This window comes from Zonotrichia leucophrys, chromosome 14 (assembly GCF_028769735.1).
Source record: "Zonotrichia leucophrys gambelii isolate GWCS_2022_RI chromosome 14, RI_Zleu_2.0, whole genome shotgun sequence".
NCBI lineage: Eukaryota > Metazoa > Chordata > Aves > Passeriformes > Passerellidae > Zonotrichia > Zonotrichia leucophrys.
In genome coordinates this window covers 8,065,811-8,093,493 of record NC_088184.1, presented here as the reverse complement: position 1 = coordinate 8,093,493, position 27,683 = coordinate 8,065,811, and the positions used below count along the sequence as shown (strand labels likewise).

At 43.2% G+C, this 27,683-nt stretch overlaps 1 protein-coding gene across 8 annotated transcripts in view; it reads right to left on the bottom strand.

The window, feature by feature from the left end:
• Nucleotides 1-27,683, bottom strand: part of XYLT1 (xylosyltransferase 1) — a 174,979-nt gene that overhangs the window by 114,488 nt on the left and 32,808 nt on the right. For 5 of the 8 annotated variants that reach the window (XM_064725398.1, XM_064725399.1, XM_064725403.1 and 2 more), the window contains one exon: nucleotides 16,836-16,874. The exons of the other annotated variants lie outside the window; for them this stretch is intronic. In XM_064725398.1, the coding sequence (XP_064581468.1) occupies nucleotides 16,836-16,874 (39 nt within the window). The remainder of the gene's footprint in view (nucleotides 1-16,835; nucleotides 16,875-27,683) is intronic. 8 annotated transcript variants of the gene reach the window in all.

Genomic DNA, 27,683 nt, shown 5'->3' with positions numbered 1-27,683 from the left:
TACTGCAAAGCAAAGAGTAAAATTATCACTAAATTGAATCTATCAAGTACTGCTCTTGATAGAACAAAAGTGGTTATGTGTTTTTGAGTCACCGGGATCACATATGGTTATTTCTTCTTTCTACTTTTAATCAGGTCTATAAACTGGAAAATTATAGATAAATTGATGAGAAAAAAAGGCATCTTCCTTCTCTCCTTCCATATGTATATTACAGGCAGAAAGAAAAAGATATGTATAAAGCCAAGCTTGTTTAATCAGTGCTTGGCTGTGGGCAGTTTCACATTTCAGTAATATCCAGCTTCACAACATTGAGCACTTGCCCAGTGGCTTCCCCAAAAATACTCAGATGAGAGCATAGGTAGTTTTTGTTCAAACACTGTATCTTCCAATGAATATTCTAATAAATACACTTAGATTTTAGTTGAGTTGTTTTCCCATTGGACAGATACCTGATGTTTTTAGTGGTTTAACAGAACTGGATTTCTATTGCAAACCAGGATGAACTCTTTTGCAGTGCTATTCACAAAGCATCAGAAGTATTAATCTGACCCTTCTAAAATTTTGGCAAACACTTCAGATAACCTCAAAGAATTTAATAAAAGGATTGCAGGTTTTTTCAGTTTCATTGACAAGAAAATTGTAATTTCTAATACTTGCAACCTAGAGTAGTTTTGATACACACTGAGTAATCCAATGCAGACATAAGCTCACTTCTGTTCTTTCATCAGGTTACCTGTAATTTACAGTTCTGTTTCTGCAAGTTCAGTAGGATTGGTTTTAATTTTTGGGGGGGTTTAGGTGCAACAAGACCTTCTTTCTCTACTCCCATAATGAGGATAACATTACCCTACTTCATGGGACATCAGCAAGAAGAAACCCTGCAAGCCCCAGAGCACTGCTGGGTGCATGCCCAGAGGAGCCTCTCCCAGCTCTGTGCCACTCCTGACAGCCAAAACCTGAGCCCATGCTGCCAGTCCTGCTGGTGACACTGCAGCACAGAGGGTCTGAAACGTCAGCAGGAGACAAAAGGTTGTATCAACCACTTTACAGAAACATAGCACCAGCCAAAATATTCACATTTCCACAGTCTGTGACTACAACCACTATTAGAGCAATTACATTCCTCCAGAAGTGCTCATTTTACACTCACAAATGCTCACTTTAGACTGCATGACCTAACTTAAATCTGCATTTTCCAAGAACATTATTCCTACTTTTCCCACATGCATTGATACTTGAAGCCAAATTTACAAAGGTATTTAGGGACTTTGCAGTAGTAATTGGTACTTTAGCAGGGAGCTCAACACCATCAAAGCAGGCATGGGAGTTGTACTTCTATATCATTAAGTACTTCTCCTGTATTTTTACATGTCTGTGTATCATAATCCATTCTGAAACAGATCTAACGTATATGTTTGTGCAGAAATATTCTTTGCAAAGTAAATTTCACCACTGCAGAGGAGCTTTGAACTTCAGAATAAAAATCACTGCAAAACTTGAGATTAAAAATATGCCTCTTTGGGGAATATTCTGCAATTGTCCATATCTAACAATGTAACAATTTGCATGGGTGTAAAAACGACTCTCTCCTCAAAACTGGATGGGCACTAAACCTAGGGGCAGCAAAGATTATTATCAGAGCTTCTCAAGGACAGAGCCTCTGCAAGATCCCCAAAGGCTTCTCTGCAAGAGATTGTTATTCTGGTGTTTTCCCCAAAACTGGGCAGTAAAGCCATCCCAGAAGAATGGTTATAAACCAACTCTACAAAGCAATCTGCACTTCATGGTAACTGCTCTTTATCATTTTCCAATCAACACTAGTTGGCTTCTAATTGATTTTATATTATGTCCCTTACCAGAAGTAAGAATATTGTGTTTACTAGGGCAGCACAAAGAGGGCAGGCCTATTCTTACTGCTGTATTTAATGCTGCTGCTAATCATGGAGATTAGACTGAAACAATTACAACAGCTAATTAAAGAACAATGCGGTTTTTGGCATCTTTTCTCAGACAGCACTACTGGGAATTCCTAACTCAGGCAAAGCAGGGATAATTAAAAATCGAGCTCTGGTTTCCCCTGCACTGGCAGCTGGATCATGCTGATTAAACTGCAAATAAAACACATGAAACCAACACTTTGTAGTGTATCCAATTTCACTTAAAAGGGTCTTTAAACTGAATCATAAACAGAGAAACAGTGCACAACAAATTATTTAGCTGAAGCTGGATATAGTCTTCACTGCAGTTGCTTCACAGCTCGCTGTCTCTGGCACAGAGCATGGGACACTCATTAGTGCAGGGCCTGGTGAGCACTTGAATCATCCATGGCCCTTCCAAAGGCAGCACTGCTCAAAACATCACACTAGAAGCCACTGACCTCAATCAAACACCAGCATAAATATTTGGAAGACCCCTGTGGAAAATGCAGCATTGCACCCAGTGACACTCAGGTTGTTACTCAAGAGTAAGACAGGGCTAAACCCCTTCCAGTGAGACTCTGCAGGGTGGATGAGGTGCTGAAGAGCAGCTGGTTTATGACAGCTACAAGTTCAAGACAAACTTGCAGAAATGTCAGTAGAATGAAGCCTTGTTCAAGATTATCTGGTGCTCTTCTGTAAGACACCATGGACATCAGAGCATCCCTTTGTCCTGCTCAGGTCTCAGCACCACCTGTGCTCAACATGCAGAGACCCAGAGGCAGCTTAACTTTGTTACAATGATAATAAAAATAATAACCTTGACTCTTGGCTAGTGCTTGCCTGTATGCTTTTGAGCCACACAAAAGCAGTAAGAACACAAACAAACCCTAAGAATAAGACATGAAAGGTAATGCAAAAAATACCAAATTACTTGCCTTAAGCTTGTTTGGGTGTTTAAAAATCTGCCTTAAAGTTGTTACTGTGCTCTCTGAACAAGTACTTAGTGCTTTGTTAAATAACAGGGGAATCTTGTTAAAATTTTTTAGCTAATGCCAAGAAATTTTGTATTCATACAGCTCTGTGGAGAAACATCAGTATTAACCAATTTCACTAACTGAGCATACCTCATATGAATTTGATCCTGGTACAGCTCAACTACACAGAGTCTGTAAATCAGCAAGAGCACCGCCTTCCTTCAAAAGCACAACTATTTTTAGCTTCATTATATAAAGTAAATATATTTAACAGCAACAAATAATAACAAAAAGCAGGGAGGTTGCACTTGGCACCTGCAATACTTGCACTAAAGCAAAGTGTTTAAGGGACAGGGTGCTAATGCCAGCAGATGCAGAGGAAGGCATATAATTAAAGGAAGTTTTCTAAGACAAGGCCCTTTCAAGTTTTTGGTAAGCATTTGAGAGTTTGGGCTACAGGACAGAAAATCTGCTATAGGAAAGAATTAGAGACCAAAAGGGGAAATAAATTTTTTCTACCTCCCTACCTACATATGGTGCACAGATTACACAGCAGTCCTGCTTTAGCCACATGTCATGGGAACAGTTTGGAAGGCTGGCTCAGAGTTAATTAAGAATAAAATTATGCTAAAGGTCCTTGTGGAAAAAGCCCAGTTAGCACAGTGGTACTTCAGAGGAAACGCTCAGCTGCTCAAGAAACAACCAGCCTGGGCACAGAGGTGTTACAGACATTGGGCTGGCTTTTGTCAGGAAAATACCAGTGGGGAGCATCTCCTGTGAGCCCTGCCCTCTGCCACCAGGGAACTGTCCTGGTGCAGCTGGACATTGCCCCAGGGTCAGCTCTCTGTGCAGAGGCAGACAGGTACACAAGTACCACAACAACCACAGCCCTGCCTCAGCTTAGTGTATGAGTTTGGTGACATTTCAAAGCTCACGGAGTATTTTCAGAACCTAAACTCTGGAGACCTCAGAGATTCCACTAAGGCTTCACATCTATTTCACCCACACTTAGCCTGAACTGCCACCTTTTATTCTCTTCATTACCTCAGAGTAATTTTTGCATTTCCCTTCATTTCATTAACCTTATTTACCTAAGACAAACTTGAAAAATAATTTTAACAGCCTGGACTATCTAGAAATCAATGGCAGTAAGCAGTAACAAAGGCTGACAAAGGGCTGCAAGGAGAAGTGGCTGTTGGACACCAGTAACAGGAGAGAAGAACCAAAAACCAAAATAAAGAAACTTAGTGGCCTGGCAGGCAACTTGCAGTGTGGTCTTGAAGGTTTCTCCTCCACCTGTATCAAAGAGTGACTGATAAGGACTGGGCAGATTCCTTTTTGTCCACTTTTTTCCTTAGATGCACATATGCTTTATTACAGCAACACAAGATACTCTTTATTTTAAGCTATTTGTTATTTCCTATTACTTTTGTTAGTCTCTGGTAACACATAAAATAAGTTTATACTGGAGAAGTAGCTTTCATGTTTTTCTCTGAAATTACAAGTTTGTTCTCAATTCCTGAGATGGTATCTCATGCTTAAATGAAATTCTGGCAAAGAAAAGCCAAGCACTTTACAGCTATCCTTCTCCATCTAGTACCATTATGTCTTTATATACCTGTGTAAAAGCAAGCTATGCAAATTTTCCTAAAAATAATGATGCTAGTGTAATTGTTCTTTCTAGGCTATGTTCCAAAACCAATTTTAAACTTGAAAAAACCATGAAAGTGGGATAGCTGGAAAAAAAAATACTTCATTTTTTACTTAATAATAAATGCTTGAAAGGATCACAGCATTTTATAAGGTCATATGTAACACCAGTTATGACACCACAGTAATGCATTATTCAGTGCCAGCAAAGAATATAAATCCTTGTAATGTACATGGGTGAAATGTGGTTTAATTCTTATTATCCTTTGGCTTTGACTCAAAGTTCCTGCTGAGCATTATAATGTTTAGATGATGCAAATTCCCTGGGATGCTTTAATTAAAGCTGCAATGCAAGGCTTTGCCTCTGGCTGCTGGTCACAGTACCTGGCACTTCCATTTCCAGAGGCAGCACTCAGCAGGCTCCAGTGCCCAGCCTGAGCTTGGGCCCCAGTGAAATGGGCATTTCTGCTGCTGCTCAGGCTGGGACAGACATTCCATCTTTGCTACTGCATGGCTCAGGTTTAACAGGTAAATATCACAACTAGGAGACTGAGAAAATAAAATTCCTGCTCCAAACTCTCCTTTTTTTACAAGCAATTTCTCTGGGGGACTACATGGATGCTTAAGAAGTTTGCAGCATATCTCAACAGCGTTTCCTCTGTGCCAAAACCACTGGTAAAGGAAAGACTTGTGGGATTTGTATTACCTGGTGACTGCCATAATCCTCTCCTGCTCAGCAACAGGGCAAACCCCTGAACCTCCAGGACCTCTCTGCTATGGGCATGCACAACACAGCACTGGGCTTAAGGAGTAGCTTCTGCCCACCTTTTATTAAAATATCAAAAGACTTGGCTTTGTTTTGAAGTGAAAACCACCTCAGATCTCTAAACCCTACAAGTGCCAAGAAAAGCTTTTTCTGCTCAGTTCTGTGGGACTCTCATTCACAGGCAAGGACAGCTGGATGCCTTCAAGCAGTCTGGCAAACACCCTTCAGCATTTTTAGGAATTTCACTGTCTCTGCACAGCACTTGCACTCCTGTGATTGTGAGCAGCCTAATGGATCCTTTTCTCCCACTGAATGCTGAAGCAGGCATTTTAAATGCAGTTGTTCACATTTGTTGACTCAACGTGCACACATCCTGGAAATTCACCTCCTTTCAGCATCAGTGCCAATAAATAATTAAAAATACTATTAAGACAGCAAAAGGCAATTCACTGAAATTATAAGCAAATATTTTTGCATCAGGGCCCAGACTTGGGGAAACACATAAACAGCACCTTCAATCCAAAGCAAGTGAGCATTCACATTGATGCAACTGCCTGACTTGCAAGTCTTGTGTTTACTGAGTAAGAGCTATTACTCAGCTCTGCAAATTACTTTCTCTTGTGGAAACATACAGTTATTCAAGATTTCAAAATATCTAACAAAAACAACAGTTTCATAAGTAGAAAGACAAGTCTGATTTCAGCCTAAGTCCTATAATTTTGAATCTGGATAGAAAAAGCAAATAGTACAAACAGAATTTAGCCTCCACTGTATTTTTTCAGACATCAAAATACTTATTCAGATACACACAATACCACAAAGGCAGACAATAACGGAAATAAGGACATCAAGAAAGTGTTCTACTGCAGGCAGCACATTTGCAAATATTACTGGAACAGAATTAACTGCCACAGAGGGAACACAGACATTAGGCACAAGGAATCTCAGTTTGAAAAACATTCAGAAAAGGGACACATCAAACTAAAAGTTAAATTCTAATTAAGAACATGAAACCTAGGAGGAAAAGCATATGCTGTCAGAGCCACAGCAGTAACATCAGGAGGTGACAAGGGAGGAAAATCTGAAGAGGAACAGGGATATTTAGAAAAATAGCAAAAACTTAGAGAAATGAAAAATCCTCTTTTGGGAACAGAGCATCTCTGCCAGACAGCAGATGTGTCTGGCAGCACACCTTGGGAGACAGGCATGCCCTGCTGACCCTCTGTAGTTTGAATTTCCCAGGGTGACCTTCCCCAGCTTCCTAATTCTGCATTTCATGACCAGCTGAGATGATGGGCACGAGGGGCAGAAGAGGGTTTGATGTTCCCAGTGAAAATTAAAATTACCAGCTGGGACACCACTGGTCTTTGACTGACTGCAATGCCCACTTTCCCACTCAACAAATGGACAAATGCCATTTTCTGAATTATGCCAATATTTGGATTGGTGTTGGATGGAGCACAGAGGCTCAGACAGCTGTTTCAGGAGCATTTGCAAGGAAATTATGCTTTTGAAAATACACAACCAGTTCCTGGAGGTGAACAGATTAGCTCAAGATGTAGGACTGTCTACCCTAGAAAGTAATTTAAGCTAAAACAGAGCAAGAATTCACCTTGGACCAACAATTTTTGATTAACTTCCTTTGCTGGCAAGCTTAGTGTAAACTAGGCACTATGCCAAAGCCTCCCAATCCACTCTGGAGCAAATGCAATTCGAAATGCTGCTCTCATCCTTTAACAGCATGGACTTCAGGGTGAATTTTCAGGTAATGGTCAGAAGTAGCACAGCCCTATGGATCAGTCATGATACTGGCACTTTGTGTAACAATAAATCAAACCAGGTCTTTACTATCTCCCTTTACTGCACAGTCAAGGAACAGCTCCCAGACTGGTACGTGCATCATGGTCTGCAAGGAAAAACTGCTACTGCTGTGCTGGAACCACAATTCACCAAAACTGCCAATGTTTAGTACGAGCTGGAACGGGGGAAATTTATATTAAATATATTTTTAAATATAGTAATACCTAAACACAATCCCTATATGTCTTTAACATGAAAGAGATCTGCACACCCCTGGATTCACAGGCACCACACCAGCTCCACCAAGTCTGCAGAAGCTGCTTGGCATTTTGCTGTGACTTTGGGCATCCTCCAGGCAATGGACACAACCTGGATTTCCACCCCCTGGCACCACAAGAAACAGAGACAAGCCAGAAACCTGTTTGTCATGGAGATGGAAGCCAGTCACTCCATCAGATCTGCAGGCTGCTCACACACATCTGTACACAGCACCTCATGGTCACTACTGCTGAGTATGAACCCTGACAAGAGCTTCATTTGAGTTTTAGCTTCTCTGAAGCTGTTGGGCTTTCCAAGTCCATCAGTTTGCCTCAGGCCAGCTGGAGCCATGCTGGGATTTGCAGCCTTCCTTCAGGAAAGCCAGAGGAGCTCTGCCCAGCAAACATGCACCCACTGCAACCACACAGACATCCACAGCTGCAACTGGGGCAGCTCCTCCTGCAGAGCACAACCTGCATCTGTCAGGGACCTCTCAAATAAAAATGCTGAACTAAATAATTTCCATATGAATGGCCAAGTTTTTGTGTGCTAAATCTCCCACACAAACACCAATTCAGTGACAGGAGCAGTGCTGGCACACATCAGCACTTTCTGTGCCAGGCTACCCAACCACCACAGGACCACAAAGGGACTCCTGCACTGGGTGGCATAAGAAATCTGGAGCAGGGACCTGTGCATGTTTAAACTCAGGCTCCTCTTTAAATCAGAATTTAAAGACGAGATAAAAAAACAAACAGTTTTATGTGCGTCAGTTTTGAAAGGCTGGACTATAAAGAGCACAAAGCTATTCAACAAGAGAAAAAAAATGAATGTGAAGAATATGTCAGTTTGATACCTAAAATAAAAAGGTAATGACCCCCATTTGCACAACATTTCTTGTTTTCATAGGCAAAGGAACAGCCAGCACACCTTGAGAAAAGGTTACCAAAAGGCTGACTTGGCGCCTCATCTGTTATTTAAACTGTCTTTTGCTTTTTTGCCCTTAAAAAACCAACAAACCAGCTATTAGCCAAGGTAACTTTTTGACCTTTGCAAGACACTATGTTCAGCTAGCACATGGTGATAACAGTGCCAACACAAGTTCAAAGCTGAGCTGCCAGAGGTGCTCTGTAAGCAGCGATCAAACATCGCCTGTTTCCTGCTTACTAAGAAACCAAACACTGCTGAAGACCACAACCAAATTAGCATCTAGACAATTTGTAAATAATTAACTTAGTGTCATTTTATAGACATTAAGTGCTTGCTCTTCTAATATCATGATTTAATTATCAGCATTTATTAAAAATATTTTATTTGCTGCATGTAAACGCAAACATTAGAAGACAGTCAAAAGCAATTAGAAATGTAACATTTACTACAGAGGATAAAGCACAATTAAATGCTAAAAGACACAGGAACAAAGAAATAATTCTTTCTGGCTCCTGCGGAGTCATAGAATAACATGTGTAATAAATTGTATTATGCATAAGCAGCAAGATGAAAACTATTTCAGGTTTACAAATGTTTTACAGCTGACTCTCTAAGTAGAGCAAGGAGCTCATCAAACCTCTTGTAGCAAAACCTTTCTTGGAAGCTCTACTTCAAGCATGGCCTTACAAATTACAACCCATGACCAATGGCAGCACCTAACAGAAGCCAGCACCACAGGCTCCCCCAGTCTTAAAATTGCTGATTTTCTCCTCCAGTTGAGCAGCACATATTAAGTAGAGAAACAGTCCTGCAACAAGGGGCAGGGAACTGACCTGTCCAGCAAGGGACAGCATGGCTTGCACTCTCCACAGTCTCAGTGCCCTTGTGGGGCACAGGGCAGCGTGGCCAGGGATGCAATCACAGAGGGGCTGTGCCATCCCAGCCCAAGGAGAGGGCTCCTCTGGGCCTCACACTTCTCAGACAAGAGTTCCCCACCAGAGAAAACTCCACTGACAGAAGAAACCCTGGCAGGGTGGTGTGGTTGGTTTTGTTTTGCTCTGAGGATATAGGCAATGCTGTGGCTGTGAATGCCCAACACCAGAGGCACACTCTGGCTCTGCCCCAGGCTGTGCTGGTGTGAGAGGCACGGCTCTCCCAGCCTCGGTATTTTTTGCTGCATGACAGATTTTGCTAATCCTGTTCTGAGGCTGACAGCTCTCTACACACACACAATGCACTGAGCTCAGGCAGCAATGCAGGCTCTGGCTGGAGCTTTGCAAGGCAAGCCTCAAATTCAGATGTTCTGTCAATTACTGGACACAGCTTCCAAGAGCTCACAGAGCCTTATCTAATGCATGGCTTGCTGTGGCTGGAAATACAGCTGATAGAGGAGGGCAAGGCTGCCTGAGTGACTGACGGGATGGCTCACAGCCAGGGCTGTCCCTGTCATCACCACTGGGATGCCACAGAAAGGTGCTGGAGGGGAGGGGGAGCAGCTGGGGCGTGTGGGACATGCCCTTTCCACTGCAAAAATCACCTGCTTGGCTGGGACAGCACAAGAATTTCAGTCATGGAAAGGACACTGAACCACACATTTCCCAAAACCATCTTTTTGGTTTCTTTATCCTGCAGAGGAAATACAGGGAGTATTTCAAGTAACCCAAGATTATTAGCCTCCATCCTTAATTTCCCATGGAAACATGTTTTCAGACAAATTTTATCACTTCCACAAATGTCCAGCTAGCAGCTTTGGGAGTGACAACTGACAGATTGCCCACTGTCTCAGCATCCTCATCAACTGTGGCAATAAACACTGTTGTGTAAGGCAAAACAACCAAACATTTGTGTCTTTTTCTTGTAAATCTTGCTTTGGCTTCAGCACTACAGCCCATCCAGTTGGAGTCATTTTCCCAACCAGGAGCCAGAACACAGGAGCAGGTAACACAGAGCTTGATATCGCTCTGGGATTTACCAGCTACTGATAGACTTTTACTGAGTCTGCAGCCCAGTTAATTCCCCACCAAGGGATACTGGGGAGCTCTGAGATTGAGCCAGACTCCAGGGACTGCACAGCCACATCAACAGGGCTGTAAAATGAGGCAGAGGAGGAGGAGGAAGGTGAATGTGAAAAATGCCCATGATCTGTGCAGCAGATGTACATGTAATATATAAACATCTAAGCTGCTGAAAACATCTAAGCAGCCCAGGCAGGTGAGCAAAAGAATGTTCCATATAAGTCATCCCCCTCCTGTGCACTGGGAACAGGAGCTCCAGGAGTGGATTCTCCCTGTGCTGGGGCTCCAGGACTCAAGGGAGGGGCAATCACAGGAACAGACACAAATCCCAGCGTGTTACATGGAAATGGGCACAGCCGCCTCAAAGCTGCCCTGCTACAAAATTACTGTAACTACATCTGGGAACTGCTGCATGTAAAACACAGCTGTGCACGTCTATATTTATCCAATTATTATCTGATGGTTTGTAAGGCATTCTTAGTGCATTTTTATTTTCTATGCTGTCCTTGTCCATCCCAATAATGGAATTAACACTTTAAATCACTTTGCTATGCAAAAGCTATTTATGCCACTGAGGTCGATTCCCAGCATAACCTGAGGAAAATTGCAGGAGTGTGCGTGGGGAAAAAAGCAGGACCACAAAATCCTTTTGGTTGTGTTCAGCTGTAGCTATGACAGAAAATGAAATAAAAGACAAACACACCCCACATTTCAGTATCATTTCAAACCAACCCCAAAGTAAAATGCATCCCAGTGGGTTTTCAAGAAATGCTGTGCAGAAAACAGAGGGTAACACGAACCAGGGCACCTGCACACAGCTCGCTGTCCTGCCTGCTGCACAACCTCCATTCTCCCTGGCAAGCCAACTCACATTTTCCTCACTGCCCACAGGGTGCCTGTGACTCAGCAGGCTCTGCAATGCCAGCCTGGCAGGGGATGAATGGGACCCACCCAGCACAGCACTGGAAAATAACAGGTGAGTTCTTGTTTTGATGTTCTGACAGCAAGTGACACACAGGAAAAAGGAAGCAGCACTAAAATCCTTTACAGGCCTCACTTCAACATTGCAACTGTCACAAACACATATTGTATTTGCAACCAGTGAGACATGAAGTACTTCTTTATTCCTAGATATGTTTATCAGAACAAATTCTACATTTATTTCACTCAAAGAAATGACACAGATACCCAAGCCTTTAATTAGTCTCCAAATATTTTTGTTACTATAACTGCCTGTTTGTTATGAGCAAAGATGTGCCTTAGAGCTTTATTTAAGCAATTAGCCAGACCTCATGCTATCAAATATGAATACTTTGTTTTATCTCCAAAACCATTACTCTGAAAAAACATCAAGATTTTTCCTGTTCTGTGACATCATTTGAAGTGCAGAGTGTAACAGCACAGAACAGCTTTACAGTACAGCAGAATGAGAATGACACATTTGGTTCTGAGAGCAATTGATTATAATTAACATAATTTAGATACTTTATAATTAGTATATCTATCCGTTTGCCAATTTGCCCTATACAATAAAAACAGGCAAGTACAGAACTCCATTTCCTTTCCTTCACCAAACTTAGCTATTGCTGCATTTTGAATGCAGCACAAATTAAAAGGGTACTGCTGGGAAAGATCACAATTTCCCTAATTTTTTAAAATCATACCTTGGAAGCATAAGGTTTTGGTAGGTGCAGTGCTAAAAATATTCATAATTAAAGACAACTGCATAAGAACACCTCATGTTCCTGAAGCTTCATCTCGCTTGAATGGACTTAGGGACAATTAAAACTTGCCCATTTGTAGAAAAGACAAGTATGTTTTATCAAACAAGCAGACAGAAGGGGCAGACAAGCCACTGGACAGCTCAGAAATGCTTCTGGGAACAACAGGAAATCCAACCCAGAGCTGACATGCAGAGAATACAAGCTGTATTTCAGGCTTAATTAAATGAGAGCAAGGATGCATAGCAAGCTGTGGCTGCAGAGCTCAGGTAAGAGCAGAAAATACCCTCCTGCCCATCATGGATGTTACCCTCTGCAGGTGCTGGCTCTGGGAACTTTGCCCAGGCTGCAGAGAGGAGATTTCATTCCCAGCCCTGTCCATGGGACAGCTTTTACAAGCACCAAGCAGACTGAAAACATGCTGAAAATATCAAACAGCCTGCAAAGAACAAGAGAAAGGAATCACATTATTACAAGCACCCAGGTCACTGTGAGCTGACAGGTGCTTTTTTATTACATAAATTAGAAAGCTTTATGTAAGCCTTTTAAACTTTTTTTTAATCTTGATTTTTAAAGAGGTTTCATATAAAATTGAAGCTCCCCAGCATTGGAAGAAGGCTTCCAGCACTCAGTGTGTAGCCTTTTCATGCAACAGACTGTTGCAAAGAACTCCAGTGGCCTCCAATGCCAGACTTCTCAGCTTGTTCACAGGTGCAAGTTCAAAGCCATTAAGAGCTTCCATTCTGTGTCCATGGCTGAATCCCATACAAGGATTGTAGGTAACAAAAGTTACACGGTGTGTAGGAGAATTTAAAATCTCCCAAAATACTGCATGAGAATGTACCTCAGTATCCTCAATGCAAATAATACCCAGTTAGTGCTGCAGGCAATTTTCCACCTGTATCCAAAAGGGACCCACTCAGCAGATAGATTTGGAGATGTATTCCCCTTAAAATACCTAAACTCTTTCCTGTGTGATTTAACAATGAGGACATTTCTAGCCACTGTGTTTCTGGGCTTATCTTTGCCAAAATCAGTGTATCTGATTATTAGAGAACAGCAGCTCAGCAATTTGATTGCAGTGGATGCTTCTGTGGGGAATGCTTTATGAAGATTGCAGAGGGAAGCTCATGAATTCTACTTGTATTTTCATGTTCCTCAGCAGGAAGGAAAACATGCTGTTTCCTCTTCATTTTGACAGCTGAGTGCAAAATCCTCAATTACTGTGTGCACAGTCACCACCAGAAATTGCAGAATTTTCCCCATGGCCATGTCCCCTCAGACAGGTCAGCTCTTTCCTTGCCTTGGCACATCATGGACTGGCATGGATCCCTCCTCACCCCCCAAACTAATGCTGTGGAAGAAAAATATTCACCTGCATTCTGAAAAGCAATTACCCTGGAAGTTTCCTTTATCTTCACAACAGGATTTTACTAAAGACTCTGTGCTTGTGGTGTTGCCAATCACAATTACCTTGTCACAAAAACTGCAAGACACTCTTTTTCTACAGGCTCCAAGCTTCCTGGATTCATGGGGTTTTTTCACTAATATTTACTAAAACTGAAAAAAAAATCCCCAGGTTTCTAACACATGAGGTAACAATAAAATTCAGAGTAGTTCCAAGAGGCACCAAACCATCACACAGCTTGTAACAGGCACAAAGCCCCAGCGTTGGAAGGACAGCAACCACCACCTCTGTGACCCAAAGACAATCACAAACTCCACTGCTCCAAGGGAATGGAAAACCAGGCCAAAATCTATCTCTGGGCTAAAGCTGTCCCATTTGGCTCCTGCTATTTCTGTGAAATGGGAGATGGGAAGTGCAAAATGGAAACAGCCACAATCTCATTAATGGAGATAACTTCTGAAATTGTGAGAAAAGGAGTCACAAACAGTCACAGCTGCTTCAGATGTAATGTATAAACATCTAAGCTGCTAAAAACAGCTTCCATTCTCTTTTTGTTTGCTTCATCCCAGAGTTTGCTCAGTTTTTCTTTGTGTGATAGTGCAGGCAAACAAGCCTGAGCCCTCCAGAAGAATCCTGATGTGACCTTATCAAACACCTCAGGGCTATCTGGATTTGCCATTAGCCCACAGTGAGATTTAGAGATAGGAAATGGAAGCTTGTCTTTAAATTTTTTTCCAATTAAGACCAAGTTTCTGGGTTTTACCCTAGATGAGAATCATCTGCAACATACTGCAAATAAATTTGCCATTCCCTTGAACATAAGTGATTAAGTAGTTGTTAATCTCTTGCACCAAATTTATAAATTACATTATTCATGCTTTTTACACACCATTTAACATGAGAAAAGCTAAAGAATAGTTGTTTGTGAGCTATATAATCACACTAGGGGGAAAGAAAATGAAACCAGGAAAAACAGAAACTTACCTGACCATATCAAGTTGTGACACACTGTCCCAGCACAGGCAGGTATAAATGAATCACACTGATCCCCACTATACTATTTGATTAGCACAAGCAGTGTGATTTGGCAGCTCCAATTTGAACAAACTGCTTTGATAAGCCTCTAAAAGAAAGAACATGAGGGAATTGTGCATCTTTTTCTTGGAAAAATATCAGGGAGAACACTTGCTTATCTCTCAAGTCAATACTTCCCTCTCTTCATTTGCACACAAACCAAAATGTGTCTTTACATGGGAGTTCAAAGAGATCTGCTGAAGCTGAGCACACTGAAGAGCACACACTCTCTCCTCAGAAGGCACTTGCAGCCATACCTGTAAAATTTCCAACAGCTGTATGGCTGATTGAAAGACCAGGGAAAGGAGGAGAAATTATATGAAAAATTCATGAGAAGGCCTCCAGAACACAGCATGGGTTGGAAATGTCAACATTCAAAATACCAACCAAACCAAGGCGAGACAGGAAACCAGAGGGCAGTGGAGAAAAACTCTCAAATGAGCTGATTCATGCCAAGGTTGAGCAGGAAAGCACCCAGCAGAGAAGCTGCTCACCAGTCCACTCCAATGAATGCAGTGCAATGCTCTGCTCCCTTCTGCCCCCAAAGAAAAAGAGCAGAATAAAGAATGCAGGAAACTTTTGCAAATTTGGAGACTCTTTACTAACCATAGGAGCTAACATCCTGTTCAATGTTAAAGCTGCTGATGTTATCCTTCTCAAAGTGCTTTTTCACAGCAGAGAAAACAGAGACATTGCAGCTAAGACTGCTCATTTCTTAGGATGTAAACCATCAGCTTCCACTGTTAATCAGAACATTTTTGAGGTAAAGAGAAATACATCCCTAGAAACCAAAGCTGCACCCTGACCTTCAGCTGAGAAGGTTCTCCAGATGCACTCCTGCCTCTCACAGACAGACAGTCTGTCCCTCCCCACTCCAGGACACGTTCTGCATGTGAGCCACCCCCAGTCTGCAACACTTTGGGACACAAGTGCATTGCCCATAAGAAGTTTTGACTCTCCTCATCTATTTCAACATCAGAAGAAATCAGCTTTCTACAGAAAATAGTTTCAGAAGCAGATCTGGCTTTCAGTAACACTGACAGAAATAACAATACATAGGAGGATACACGTAATTTCTATCTGTATTATTCACTAAATAATGCATTTCTGCCTTCCTTGACCCAAAAAATATTAAGGTTCCTTGAAAATACAGAAATTTTGGGACTGGCAGTCTTGCTGGGAGTCTTAGCAAGGAGCTAATGGGCCAGCAGAGGGAATGCCATGCAGGTCAGAGAGGATGCAGGCTGGCAGGGCAGGGTAAGGAGGAGGTCTGTTGGGGCTTAAGGCACTCTCTCAGCCATAATTCACAGCAGCTGGAGCTGCTGATTTGTCACTTCCTTCTCCTCCAAATGAAAAGTTCTCTTGCTCATATTCACATGTGCCTTCTCCCCTAGCACCTTCACTAACACAAACTTGTGTTCTTACACTATTTCAAATATCAAGGAATACTGTAAGTCTTCATTATTACTGTGTATTTCTAGCTCAACAGCATGCACAGATCAGTACTTTATTACAGACGCTGTGTTTTGATACCGCTTTCTAATGCCACTGTGTTTAACAAACTCTTTGTGATCCTTCCTTGCCAGTTCTGACTCACAAGGACTTGGCTCTGAAGTGAGGTCCATAAAATAGATGTAGTAGGCTTGTTGAAACAAATAACAAAACAGTCAAAAGCTTTCTCCAGAGAAAGGCCAGCAGAAGACAAAGGTAGAAATATTTATGCAGTCACTCAGGGGCATTGGAAATGTGTTCTGAATAAACACTCATCTTCAGTATGCAAGCTCCATAGCCCTTGCTGTCTCCCAAAGATCAGCAAGAATGGAAATCAATGATGCTGCCTTGTTAGAAAACACAAATCAAAGCATCAGTGACTTTGTAAAATCCCTTCTGTCACTTTGACCTTCTGGTGCCAGGCAGCTCCACAGATTCATTACCTTTCATTGTAATGTCTAAAGAAAAAATCAGCAGCACAAGTGTTTGAGAGCAACAGCAGGGATTGGGAAAAGGCTGGGAAGCAGAAGACACAAAAAGAAACGAGAACACCATGAAAGGATGCTCACTCTGCCTTGAGGACTGTGCCCTCTCTCCCACACATCCAAGTCAATTCTGCTGCTGTGCAGCTTCACACCAGCTCCTTCCTCACGCCCTGCACCTGCTGCTCCTGCCCTTGCCAGGCAGCCCTGTCAGGAGCTGCTGCTACACCTGCACCCTCTGCAGGGACACCCCAGCAGCAAACACCATAAGGATGGTGGGGAACCAGCCCAGCCCTCTCCTTCAGAGAATCCCTTGTCAGGAAGAAGTGGGGTGGGGTGGTACTAACCTGGGTCTCCAAGCTGGTGTAGGGACTAGGAGGTTCAATCTACAAAGAGAGCAGACAGAAACAGCATTACTCTGGAATAGTGGAAAAGAAGGTGTTCTGAGCTGTTACTGGTCCAAAGTGATATCAGGAACACACCTTCTTCAACAAGGATGGCAGGATTTTTTTTTAATTTTCTTTTAAGATGTACCACTTTTCCAGACATCTGGAAATCACACAGAATTTACAAAATCTCTACCATATTTGGATGAGCAAAAGAAGTTGCAGTAACAGGAGTACACCAGAGGGCCATGTGCAGGCCCTGACATCTTTGATTTGATTCTCTCTTACAATTCCTTGATTACAGCTGACTGGTTTTACATCAGACTAATATTTGACTGGTGCTCCTGTAATTTCAAGGCATCAAGACCTTTTCAGAAAGTTGATCAAGACTTGATGGTGAAAGGGTTGGCCACATCCTTGGCAAAATTTTTCCTCTCAACAGCTGCAGTTAGCTGTGGTTATTTTGTTTTCCATTTCATTTCTTCCTAATTAAAGCTTCTCCCGAGTTCTGCACATTATAATGCAAGTGCACTGTACATTTTTTGCAGCCTGGCATCTTCCTTGGTGTCAAAATCTGAACTCATAGCTTAGCTTGGCCAGAGGATTCAAACCTCATTAAAGAACTTCTAAACACAAAAGCACAGAATCGTCTATTTAGCCTGTTAATTAAAAGGTTAGCAAGAGATAACATCCCTGTAGGAAACTCCATCATTAGTGTTCTGGGATTAGCACTCAAGCAAAATCTTTAAAAGCACATCCTTTAAAGTATAAGGAACATTTAAAACCTCAGTCCTGCTGGTCCAGGTATTACTCGGCAAGGTCTTGCTCTCCACATCCTGTTTAATTGGAAAGCCTAACAGAGCAGAACCAGGTCAATGGTGCTCTCTCAAATCCATCACATCTGTCTCAATTAGACACTTTTAGAGAATTCTTGTCTATCAGATTATTGGGCTCCTGAGACTAATTTTGAATTTGGATCCATTGTGATTTTCACTTTGGCTAAATCACAGAACACAATGGGGGGGAAAAAAGTGGGCTTCCTCCAAGAAACCATATACTCCTTTTACTTTTAATTATGCCTATGAAGCAGCTTTTAACAATCAGTATAAATATACTAAAGGAAAAACAAGCTATCAACCCAGGAAAAAAAAGTTTAAGGAGGAAATTGGCCTCGAAAGCCTTGACACACCTTCCCTCCACTCAGCATGCCATGGGTCAGGCAGCACAGGGTGCACAGGTGGAAAAGCCCATGATTGCCTCTGTCACACTGCTCATCAGAACAGGCTGATGAAAGGTTACATTTAACACCAGAGCTCCATTATGACACAGATGTAGCAGATATTATCTGACAACTGGCCAAATGACACCAAGAGTGGAAGGAAACTGAGAAACCTCAATGAAATTCAAATATCATGTCATCAGCTAAGCCAGAGGAGGAAAGAAATCATCTGAAGGTGAGAGATGAGGTGAGAGGACTCTTGTCCTTGGACTGCCTTACTCTAAAACAAATGATGGCAACACTCACATAGACTTAGCTGGGATAACCTCATCCATTTTGCAGCTGGACTCTTAAGCAATGCTAGTTTGGTCACAACACTGTCCTCTATTGTGCCATGCACATTTATATCATAACAGGAGGATCACAACACTAGCAGGTGTGTGGGGCAGACAGAATACAAAGTGTGTTTAAATACAAAAAGCAAAATACTGCTGTAACAAAGCACAGCTCAGCTGCACAGGCTCCCCTTTGGGAGATCATCTGGATTTTCTCAGTCGGTGCCAATTTGACTACAGACAAAAGCTTTTTCAACAGGCACTGTTCACTTCCAAATGACAGTATTTCCATAAGAGGAAGTAGCTACTGTATGTATAAAGCATCCTGGAAAGATTAGGGGATTCCTGTCAGAGATAAGGCTTCAGACTATTTAAAAGCTAGACAAGCTCAGTCCAATATTTCCTGAATAGAACGGATTTCTTATGTTAATTACTAATTTCCAAAGCTTCCTGGCCAATGAAAGCTGTAAATATAAACCAGGTTTTGAATGGCATTATTTCACCATGCATCAGCACGGGCCTGTGATCCACAGTTTTTCCTGTTTATTTCCTCCCTCATTTTGGCTGTGGTGAGTTGTATTCACTTGTGCAGTCACCATTGTGCAGCATTGCAAGGGGGATTGTTCTGCCCCATCATTAGAACAAACAACACTCAAATGCCACATTCACTTACAAATTATCTGAGAAAAAGCTTGGCTTTTATGGGCAAAAGTACGAACAATCCAGGTTAACTCCTTGCCCAGCTCACACTTTTTTGCACAATTGCTAGAGATGGTGATAGGGAAAAACCCAAACCTTTCTCCTAGCTGCAGTTCAATGTACAACACTGCTGCCTCTCAGCCTGCACTCCACTGCCTGTGGAACAAAGGGATGAGGCTGGGATGTCTCTGGATGCCACCTCTGCCCTGCACAGAAATGTTTTCTTTCACCCTGTACCTGCTGCCCACTCCACCTGTGCAGTTACAGGTACACCCAGGACAGCTCTTGGAGCCAACCTGAGGGTCCCCAAAACACAACTGCAGAGAATACATCCCAATTCTCCTCTTCAAGCAAGGAAAGGAAAGGAATAATAAGGAAATTGAGGAATAATATGGAATAAGGAAACTGAGGAGGACAAAGAAGGTGGGAGGACATAAATAGTCAAATTTGATTTTCAACAGCAAAAATTAGTTTTAAAATTCAAGCCCAAAGTCAGAAAGACTTTCACTCTTACTGCAGGAAGAGGCATGTTCTTAAAATCAGCTGCCTATCACTAGTGCCAAATAAATGCCACATTTTGGTAAATCCCAGAGCTCTCCTCCAGCTCCTGTGCATGGCCTGAGGCACAGTTATGGATGACAATATGCCCAGGAATAGCCCACATGTGAGGGTTGAGGGTACACACTTCTTTTTTTAAAGGTACAACCTCTGTGCCTTGTCCAACCTGCCTGCTCTCATTGATTATTAGCTGCTAATGAAAGACAAAAGAGCAAATTATCACACAGAAACACTCAGGAAAAACAGCAGAATAACTGGCACCATTCCAAGCAAAGTTTTGGTTGGTCTGTGTATGCTCCACTTTAATTCTAGCAGGTTTCAGCAGCCTGACACAGAACCACAAGAGCTGCAATAACTAAACCCCAGGGACAACAGCAATCATCCCATCTGAAATTTCAGACTGCCATTTTTCAAGTGCTGTGAATCATTAATCTCCAGTGCTTGTGATCAAATGAAATCTGTAGTGGGATTGGAGTGTAAACACTATGACAGTGCTGTATAAACAGCCTGACACATTGATCACCTCTAAAGAATGATCAGGGTAAAATTCTGTTTACTATTGAAAGGTGACACTGGAAACAGCAACTCAGCTCTGGGGTTTGGCCACTGTGTCTTCCATCATGGGTTCATGTCTCACTCCCATAAAGGAAATAGACATGTTTTCAAATACTTTGCAACTTTCCCATAACAAAACTAAAGGATAGGAAGAGTTGGAGGAACTGAGGTACAGACAAATAAACCAAGTATTCCAAAGTCATATGGGAAATATGAGAGAAACTTGCAAAGTCTAGGACCTTGACCACAAGACCTGCCTCTCCCCCATGCCACAAAAGATGTTTTCCAGCAGTTTCAAGAGACACCAGGTTTGACTGTGGTGACTCCATCTGCTATCACACACGGCCTCAGTGTGACTGAGGAGAGCCCAGGGCTCAGACTCCAGGTGCTGCTGGCTGCACTGGAGCTGTTCCTGCACACAAACCTCCTGCTCACTGCCCTCCATCACCCCTGGACTGCTCACCTTTGGTACCAACGCAGCTCTGCTCAGCTTTGGGAGAGGGGCAGAAACTCCAAAGGATTTTTTACACTTGATGAGCAACTTTCACTCATTTCTAGCCACTCCTCTCCATCCCTGGCGGCAGCATGGATCTGTGTGTGGCTTGCCACAAGGCAATGGCCCCCAGCAGCCGTGCCAGTCACTGTGCCCTCACCCCAGAACCTCAGCACTCAAACTGCAGGAAGTTTCCCAGGTTTTGTGCAGCTAGACCCTGATACACACAGGAGAACTGACGTGCAAAGTTCTTTTTTAGTTTAATTGATTTGTTCTATGTCGCTTTACAGCTGAATCAGTTCTGTCAGTCAGCTCATGGCACTGGGCAAAGAGAGCTGTGCTGGTGCAGCAGAGGAGGCCAGCAGAGGCAGGAGCAGGACGATACCAAGGAAGAGTCAGCAGCTAGGACAGGGTAAGAAGGCAGGTAGCAGTAACAAATACCAGCACCAACACCAAATACTTCTTCCCATGAAACCACAAGTTCAGACAAAAACACAAAATATTCCCCTAAAAGTGACATTTCACATGTTGTCTCCAATTGCTCTGCAGCCTGCAAGGCAGGGCCAGGGAACAGCAGCTCCCTGTGTGGGCAGTGCTGTTTTTACAATTTGCAGTTGAGGGTTACAGCTATCTCAGGGCACTGTCACTTTGTCTCTTCTGCTGACTCATTTTATAACCCAGAGGTTTGTTAGCCTGCCAGCCTGTGGTTTTTATCCTACACTCAAATGTGGCTCAAAACCTTTGTACCTTCACAGAAACGAAAAGTAAAACAAAACAACAGGATTTGGAGGGACTGCCTGGGGTGCCATTTCCCTGAGCTCCTGCCACCTCTCCCCTGGTGAGGGGAAGCACCAGCCAGGTAACCTCCCACACCCCCTGAGGATGGGGGTGACACCAGAGCCCTGGCGCAGCACCAGGGCAGGAGTTTCCCTGCAGACATGTCCCTGCTCTGAAACCCAGCCTCTAATTACAGGAAGTGTTCAGTGACCTTAATTGTAACCCTCAGCTACAAGTCACATTAACAGCTGCCTCTGCAGCACCAGCCATCTCACATGCTGGCTTATTTGGGGAAGAGTGACTTCCCAGCAGTGCCAGCCCTGCCAGCTGGGGCACGAGCTGCAGGGCAGGGTACAGGAAATCCTGCATCACCCAGAAATGGTCCTGCAGAGCTGGCTTTCATCACATTGCCCAGTATCAGGAGCTGCAAAGAGTGAGCATTTCCAGGGTGGTCTGAGCAGAGTGCAGTGACAAGATGTGGCTGTGGAACAGCCCCAGCCAGAGGTTTGGGTGGTCCTGCAGCTCCTGTGAGCTCTCCAGCCACCAGAGTGTGCAGGGGCTGCTCCAAACCACGGATCTGCCCTCGCTGCCAACAGCCTCAGTGGTGCACAGCTTAACCAACCTGCTCCTCAGCAGCAACACGAGCCCACGTGGCCTCTGCCAACCCTTAATTTTGACAAATGAACTGTTTGTGTGGCCAAATTGCAGAACTGATCCTAACTAAACACAAACCGCTGGGTGAAAATGTATTTACTCAAGATCATTTTATCAACCAGTTTGCTGAGAAGCTGCAAAGAATGGGAGGGCATCTTAATCCAGGACACCCACCAAAACTTAAGATGGAGATCAGCTCTATAGAAGTACTGTCTTGGGCAACACCCCTGAGTATAAATTATAGTCTGTAGCATTCAAAACACTTCTACACATACAGGGCTAGCACTGCACCACCTCTCCTCCCATCTATCCCAAATCTGGATATTTTGCCACCAGAAACAACTGCAGCCTTTAAGAGCTGATGGCTTTGGTACAAACTGTTCTAATCCTTGGGTATAAATAAAATAAACTTGTACAGCTCTTTCAAAGTCAAAAATATGAGGGTCTGTCTCTTCTCCCAAATGAACAATCAAGTGCTTATCCAGCAGTGTAAGAGCAGATCAGTCAAATCTAAGACCTGCTAGTTCCTTGTTTTTCAGTAAAAACTGTTCTCTTGTCTGCTGGAGTTGTACAGAAGACTGTAGTCATTTACAGAACCTAAACTGCAGCAACACCTACTACTCCTTAGCTTACAATGACAGTCAGTGCCCAGAAATAGCCCAAGCACTCCTAAAAACCATTACCCAAAATAAATCCATACCATCCTACTGAACATTTAAGCCACACACTGAATCTTCTGTCTATTACTGTTCCAGTTACAAATGAAGCTGGAATTATTCCTATCTTCAGTGTCTTTTACCACCTGAAAAGTATCTGCTGGAGCCAGCTCAGCACAGACTTGTGAACATAGCCAGGGCCAGCGACTGCAGCACACTGATAGCAGCAGGAGCTTCCCCAGATGTCTGTAAAATATGCCTGGCCACCGAGATGCTGCTGTCCCAGCACTGCTCTGACATTTTGGATATGTCACTCCCCATGAGACATGCTGTCTCACAGGTACAAGAGACAGTTAATGTTTGCACTTATTAACTCCAGGCACACTTATCTTTCAGCCCTGACACCTCAATACAGCACAGCTGCTCCAACACCACTTTCCAAATCTGTGCTTAAGAATGATACATTTGACCAGCTCACAGCAAGGGTCAACTGTCCTGCTTTCCTTAATAATTTATTAAGAACTGGCAGGCGCCACAGCTTTGCTGCACTGTTCAGTTGTTCTAACAAACTGCACCGCTGGTTTCAGGTGGCAAACGAACTTCAGCACGAAATGCAAATGTGTAAAAAGGCAAGGAGCACTAATCTATTGGATCAATAGAAGTGGGTTGCTTAGAGATGGCAAAGTGCACCGGATGCTGCTGACAAAGATCTTTTCCCCATGCCCCAGCTCATCTCTGAAAGCCCCACACGCCCTCGTGCTGTGAACCACAGCTTCATGCCCACTTCCCCAGCACACGCTGCTTTGGAAGCCTCCAAGAGGGCACCCCAGGAGGTACTGCCTGGATATGATTTTGAGTGTAATTACACTCATGGATGTGGGTTATTTGTAGTTCTACTGATGGAAAAGAAAAAAAAAATTTAAAAAATGACACATGTCCTTATGCAACATTTTAATAGAGCTGGAGGAGTCTATATTTATAGAGTAACCAAGTGTCTTAAACAGCTACATAAAAAGCAAATGGAAGGAGACACTAATTCACTTGCAAGTATAAGCATTGCATTTATAGGGGAAAAAATGTCCTGTCTGACAACCATTCCAGTTGGCATCTGTTATGAGAACAATCTGCCTGAATATTATCTGACACAGGACATGGTGTAAAAAATCAGCAGGAAGACCCTGACCAAATTTAAATTTTAGCCTCATTTGAAGTTTCCAGACACATAAGTTACTAGAAGCAAATTAAAGCCTGCACAGTAAGGAACATGTTCCAAAGTTGAAGGAGCAGCTGAAGAGAACAGGGCAGGGCAGTTTCAAAGCCGAGGGGGGCTGTGAACAGAAATCAGCCAGTCAGCACAAGGGCTGCACGCTGCACTTGGAGCTATCGCAGGTAATCGAGCTGGAAACCCACATCAAAGCACTTGGAAAAGACAGAGACACGGTGGTGGGCCAGCTTAAGTGGTGTTGGCATCACCCCAATAACAACAACAACAAAAAGAGAGCACATTTTCACTAGATTTGGCACTGCACACAGAAAAAGATACCCCTGCAGTCCCTGCCCTCAAAGCAGAGCTAAGCACGGCTGCTCAGTGACAGCCACTCTGGGCAGTCACCAAACTCTGCTGAGAGCAGCAGCTCCAGGTCTGAGCCCTCCTGAACCACCCAGGGCCCTCCCAGAGCCGGGCACAGAGCTGGGGCCCTGCCCTGAGCCTTTCCATCCTGCTATTCCCATGAGAAGGGCCTTTAAAAGAATAAACTGAGGACACCAAGAGGCTGGGAACACAGCCCTGGGTTTTTCTTAAGGGAAAGGGAAAACCAGCTTTAAGAAAATCCAGCTAAAAGTCTTGAGGGTAATAGAACAAGAAGCAGCCCATATAGCTTCATACAGAATAAAGCCTGCCAGACAAATTTAATTGCTTTATTTGTTCTTTGATAGAGATCAGTGGATGAAAGGAACACAGAGGAGGTCATGTTTCCTGGATTTCAGGACAGCACATGTGTCTCATGAAATCCTAATTGAAAAATTAATTCAAAAAGACTTGGGAAGGGGCAAGCACAGCACTAGAATTGAGAACTGGCTGCAGGACTGTAAACAAATGATAATGATAAATGGCACTGTATTGAGCTGAGGGGAGGTCATATTGAACAAATTCATTAATGACCTGGAACGAGGATTAAAGAGCACGCCAACAAAATCTGATGATTGCATTAAAGCTCGATTGTGTCTGACGGGTGCAAGGCTGCTGGAAGGTGAAGGGGACACGTCCAGCACCAGGATCCTGCTCCCAGATCCTTGGCAGGCAGGGCTGGCAGGCTCCAGCCCCAGCAAGCTGTCATCCATCGCCCGCACAGCGCTGCACATCTCCCTCCCTGCTGGCCACCCTGAAACCAACAGCAATTCCTGCTGCCCAAGGGCCAAACGAGATGTGTGGCAGCAACACAGCCTTGGCACACATCAGGAATACAAGACAGAGGAAGGCTGAGACCTCCCAGTCAAGCATAGTTAGGAAAAGAAAATCCCACCACTAAAAATAACACAAATGCCTTAAATACCACCAAGTTATGTTTTCATGATCTCCCTGATACAGCTTACAAAATTGTGGGGTTATGGATTAAAGTCCCTGATAAATCTATTTATGACCAGACACTTCCTCTGCATGAACTTACTACATTCCAATCTTCATGACAGGGGAGGAGAAAATTAAAGAAACAAATCAACAAAAACCCCCAACCCAAAACAACAGATACAACCAAAAAATCCTGACTCAACAAACTACATTTTGAAAAATTTGAATGAAACTCTTAACAACAGAATTGGGAAACACTGACCTTAAAAGTATGAAATAGATAATTTACTTTTTTCAAGTACAATTGCTGATTTTCAGCTTTGGAAGTATAGAGGGTTTACCACTAGACTGAGTTTTATCAATAAGCTACAGAAAAAGATAAAGAACATGCAGGTAGAACAGCACTTTTGGCTCCCTTCTGCAGTTTTCATGCCAGAACTAAAACATATTTTTCCCAAATAACAGAACCTATCCATCATTTTTATTATCAGCCTGGATGCAGATCCAAGTTTCATCACTTGGTAAGTTCGAAAAACTCTCATTAGCATCTGTGTGTGTAGGGAGCCCATAAGAACACCTCATTAACTCATTAAAGAGGATTCTCACAGAGATTAGCTTAGTCAATCCTTCATTTAGCTACCAATCCATTCATGTGATGCTATTAAGCCCCTCATAAACAGCCAAGTGCTTAGTAATACTGTAGGAGCTCAGGTTTGAACCCCACACTGGTGCACACTGCTCTGGACTTGTGCTGCACCACCATGGAAATCACTGCAGCCCCAAAAGATCATTTATTTCCAAATGATGAATGGAGCCAACACGTTGGCCTGAGATGGCACACAGTAACAGTACCCAAACCCCACGATTTCAAACCATTCTTGAACAAACCTTGCTCCACATCACAATTTGCTGACATCACAAGAAACATGCACAGGCAAAGAAAGGGTTGCAGTATTGCAGTGCAAGGCAACTGCTGCTCACTGCCTGAGTGGGGAAGCATCAGTGAGGAACCTCCCACCTCCATCCTTAATTTCCAGGTTTTTCTTCTTTGCCTTCCCTCTAAACCCCTCTTCCATGCATCACTGCTGTCACACCATCTGCAATCTATTTTCAATAAGCCACCTCTGCACAAACAGCACATCTGCCTCTGCCAAGAGAGGCTCCCTCTCTTCTGGAAAAGGCTTCCAGCACTGCTTTGGCTCACTACAGCCACAATGATGACAGAGAGGCAAAATCTGCCACTTGCACACATCAGACAGGTATTGCGTGTTGGTAAACAGCAATTGTCATCCAGATGGCCCTACAGCAGCTCCATTTTGCACTGGCCTTCAGATGGCACAGTGACAACTGCTCCTGTGAGAACATGAACATGAGCCCTTTGATTCCTGCCGAAGCATCTCCATTCCCCCTGCACTTCAGTCACTGCTGCCTCCACACTGGGAGGTGTCAGAGGATCTCAGCCCATCTAAATTCATATCTTTAATACAGATGCACAATTTTATTTTCAAGCTGAATAATTCAAAGAACATTAATTCACTCCCATCTGCTTCAATGAAACAGATTTGTAGCTCCTAATTAGATTGTGTGTCCACAGCACCCGTGGCTTGGTTTGGGCCGTGGCTGTGAATAAAAGGCCCCACAACTCTTTACTGCAGCTCACTCAGTATCATCTCACAAACACTCAGCTCAGACCTAGCAACTGCTCTGTCACATCCAATCCACTTTGGAAAACACAAAATATTCTGTTACTGGAGGATGAACGTGGCAGCGTGCAGGATGTGCAGGGGGGCAGAGCTGCCTGCCTGACCCCAGCAGCTGCCTGGCACTGAAGCTGTGTCTAAGTGGCTTTCCAGATTTCAGGAACTCAGACAAAAGATGCTATTAATGGCACTTGGGGCTGGAGGGGGGAAATCCTTGAATGTAAACTTTCAAGTCATTGCACACTGAGGAAGAAGAGTAAACAACAAGAAAAACTTGCCCACAGTAAGGGATTCTGTGAAAGGGAATTCCACAGCTTAGTAGTGTCACAAGCACCCTAGGAATCTGGAGAATGAGATGGGAGAAACTGTGGGGAGACTGAATTTAAAACTGCACACTGCATGGTTCATTTTGCTGTAATTCCTTTTATTCATTGCTATAATCAACTTGACATGCAAAGCTGTTCCCAATTTACTGACAGCTTTTCAGCTGACATCTAGCTCTCAAGGTATTTTTTTTTTTAAACTTAAATAGCTAATTATTCATTGCCTTAAACCAGGATATATAACAATGTCAGGAAATCATCTGTTCAAGTTATA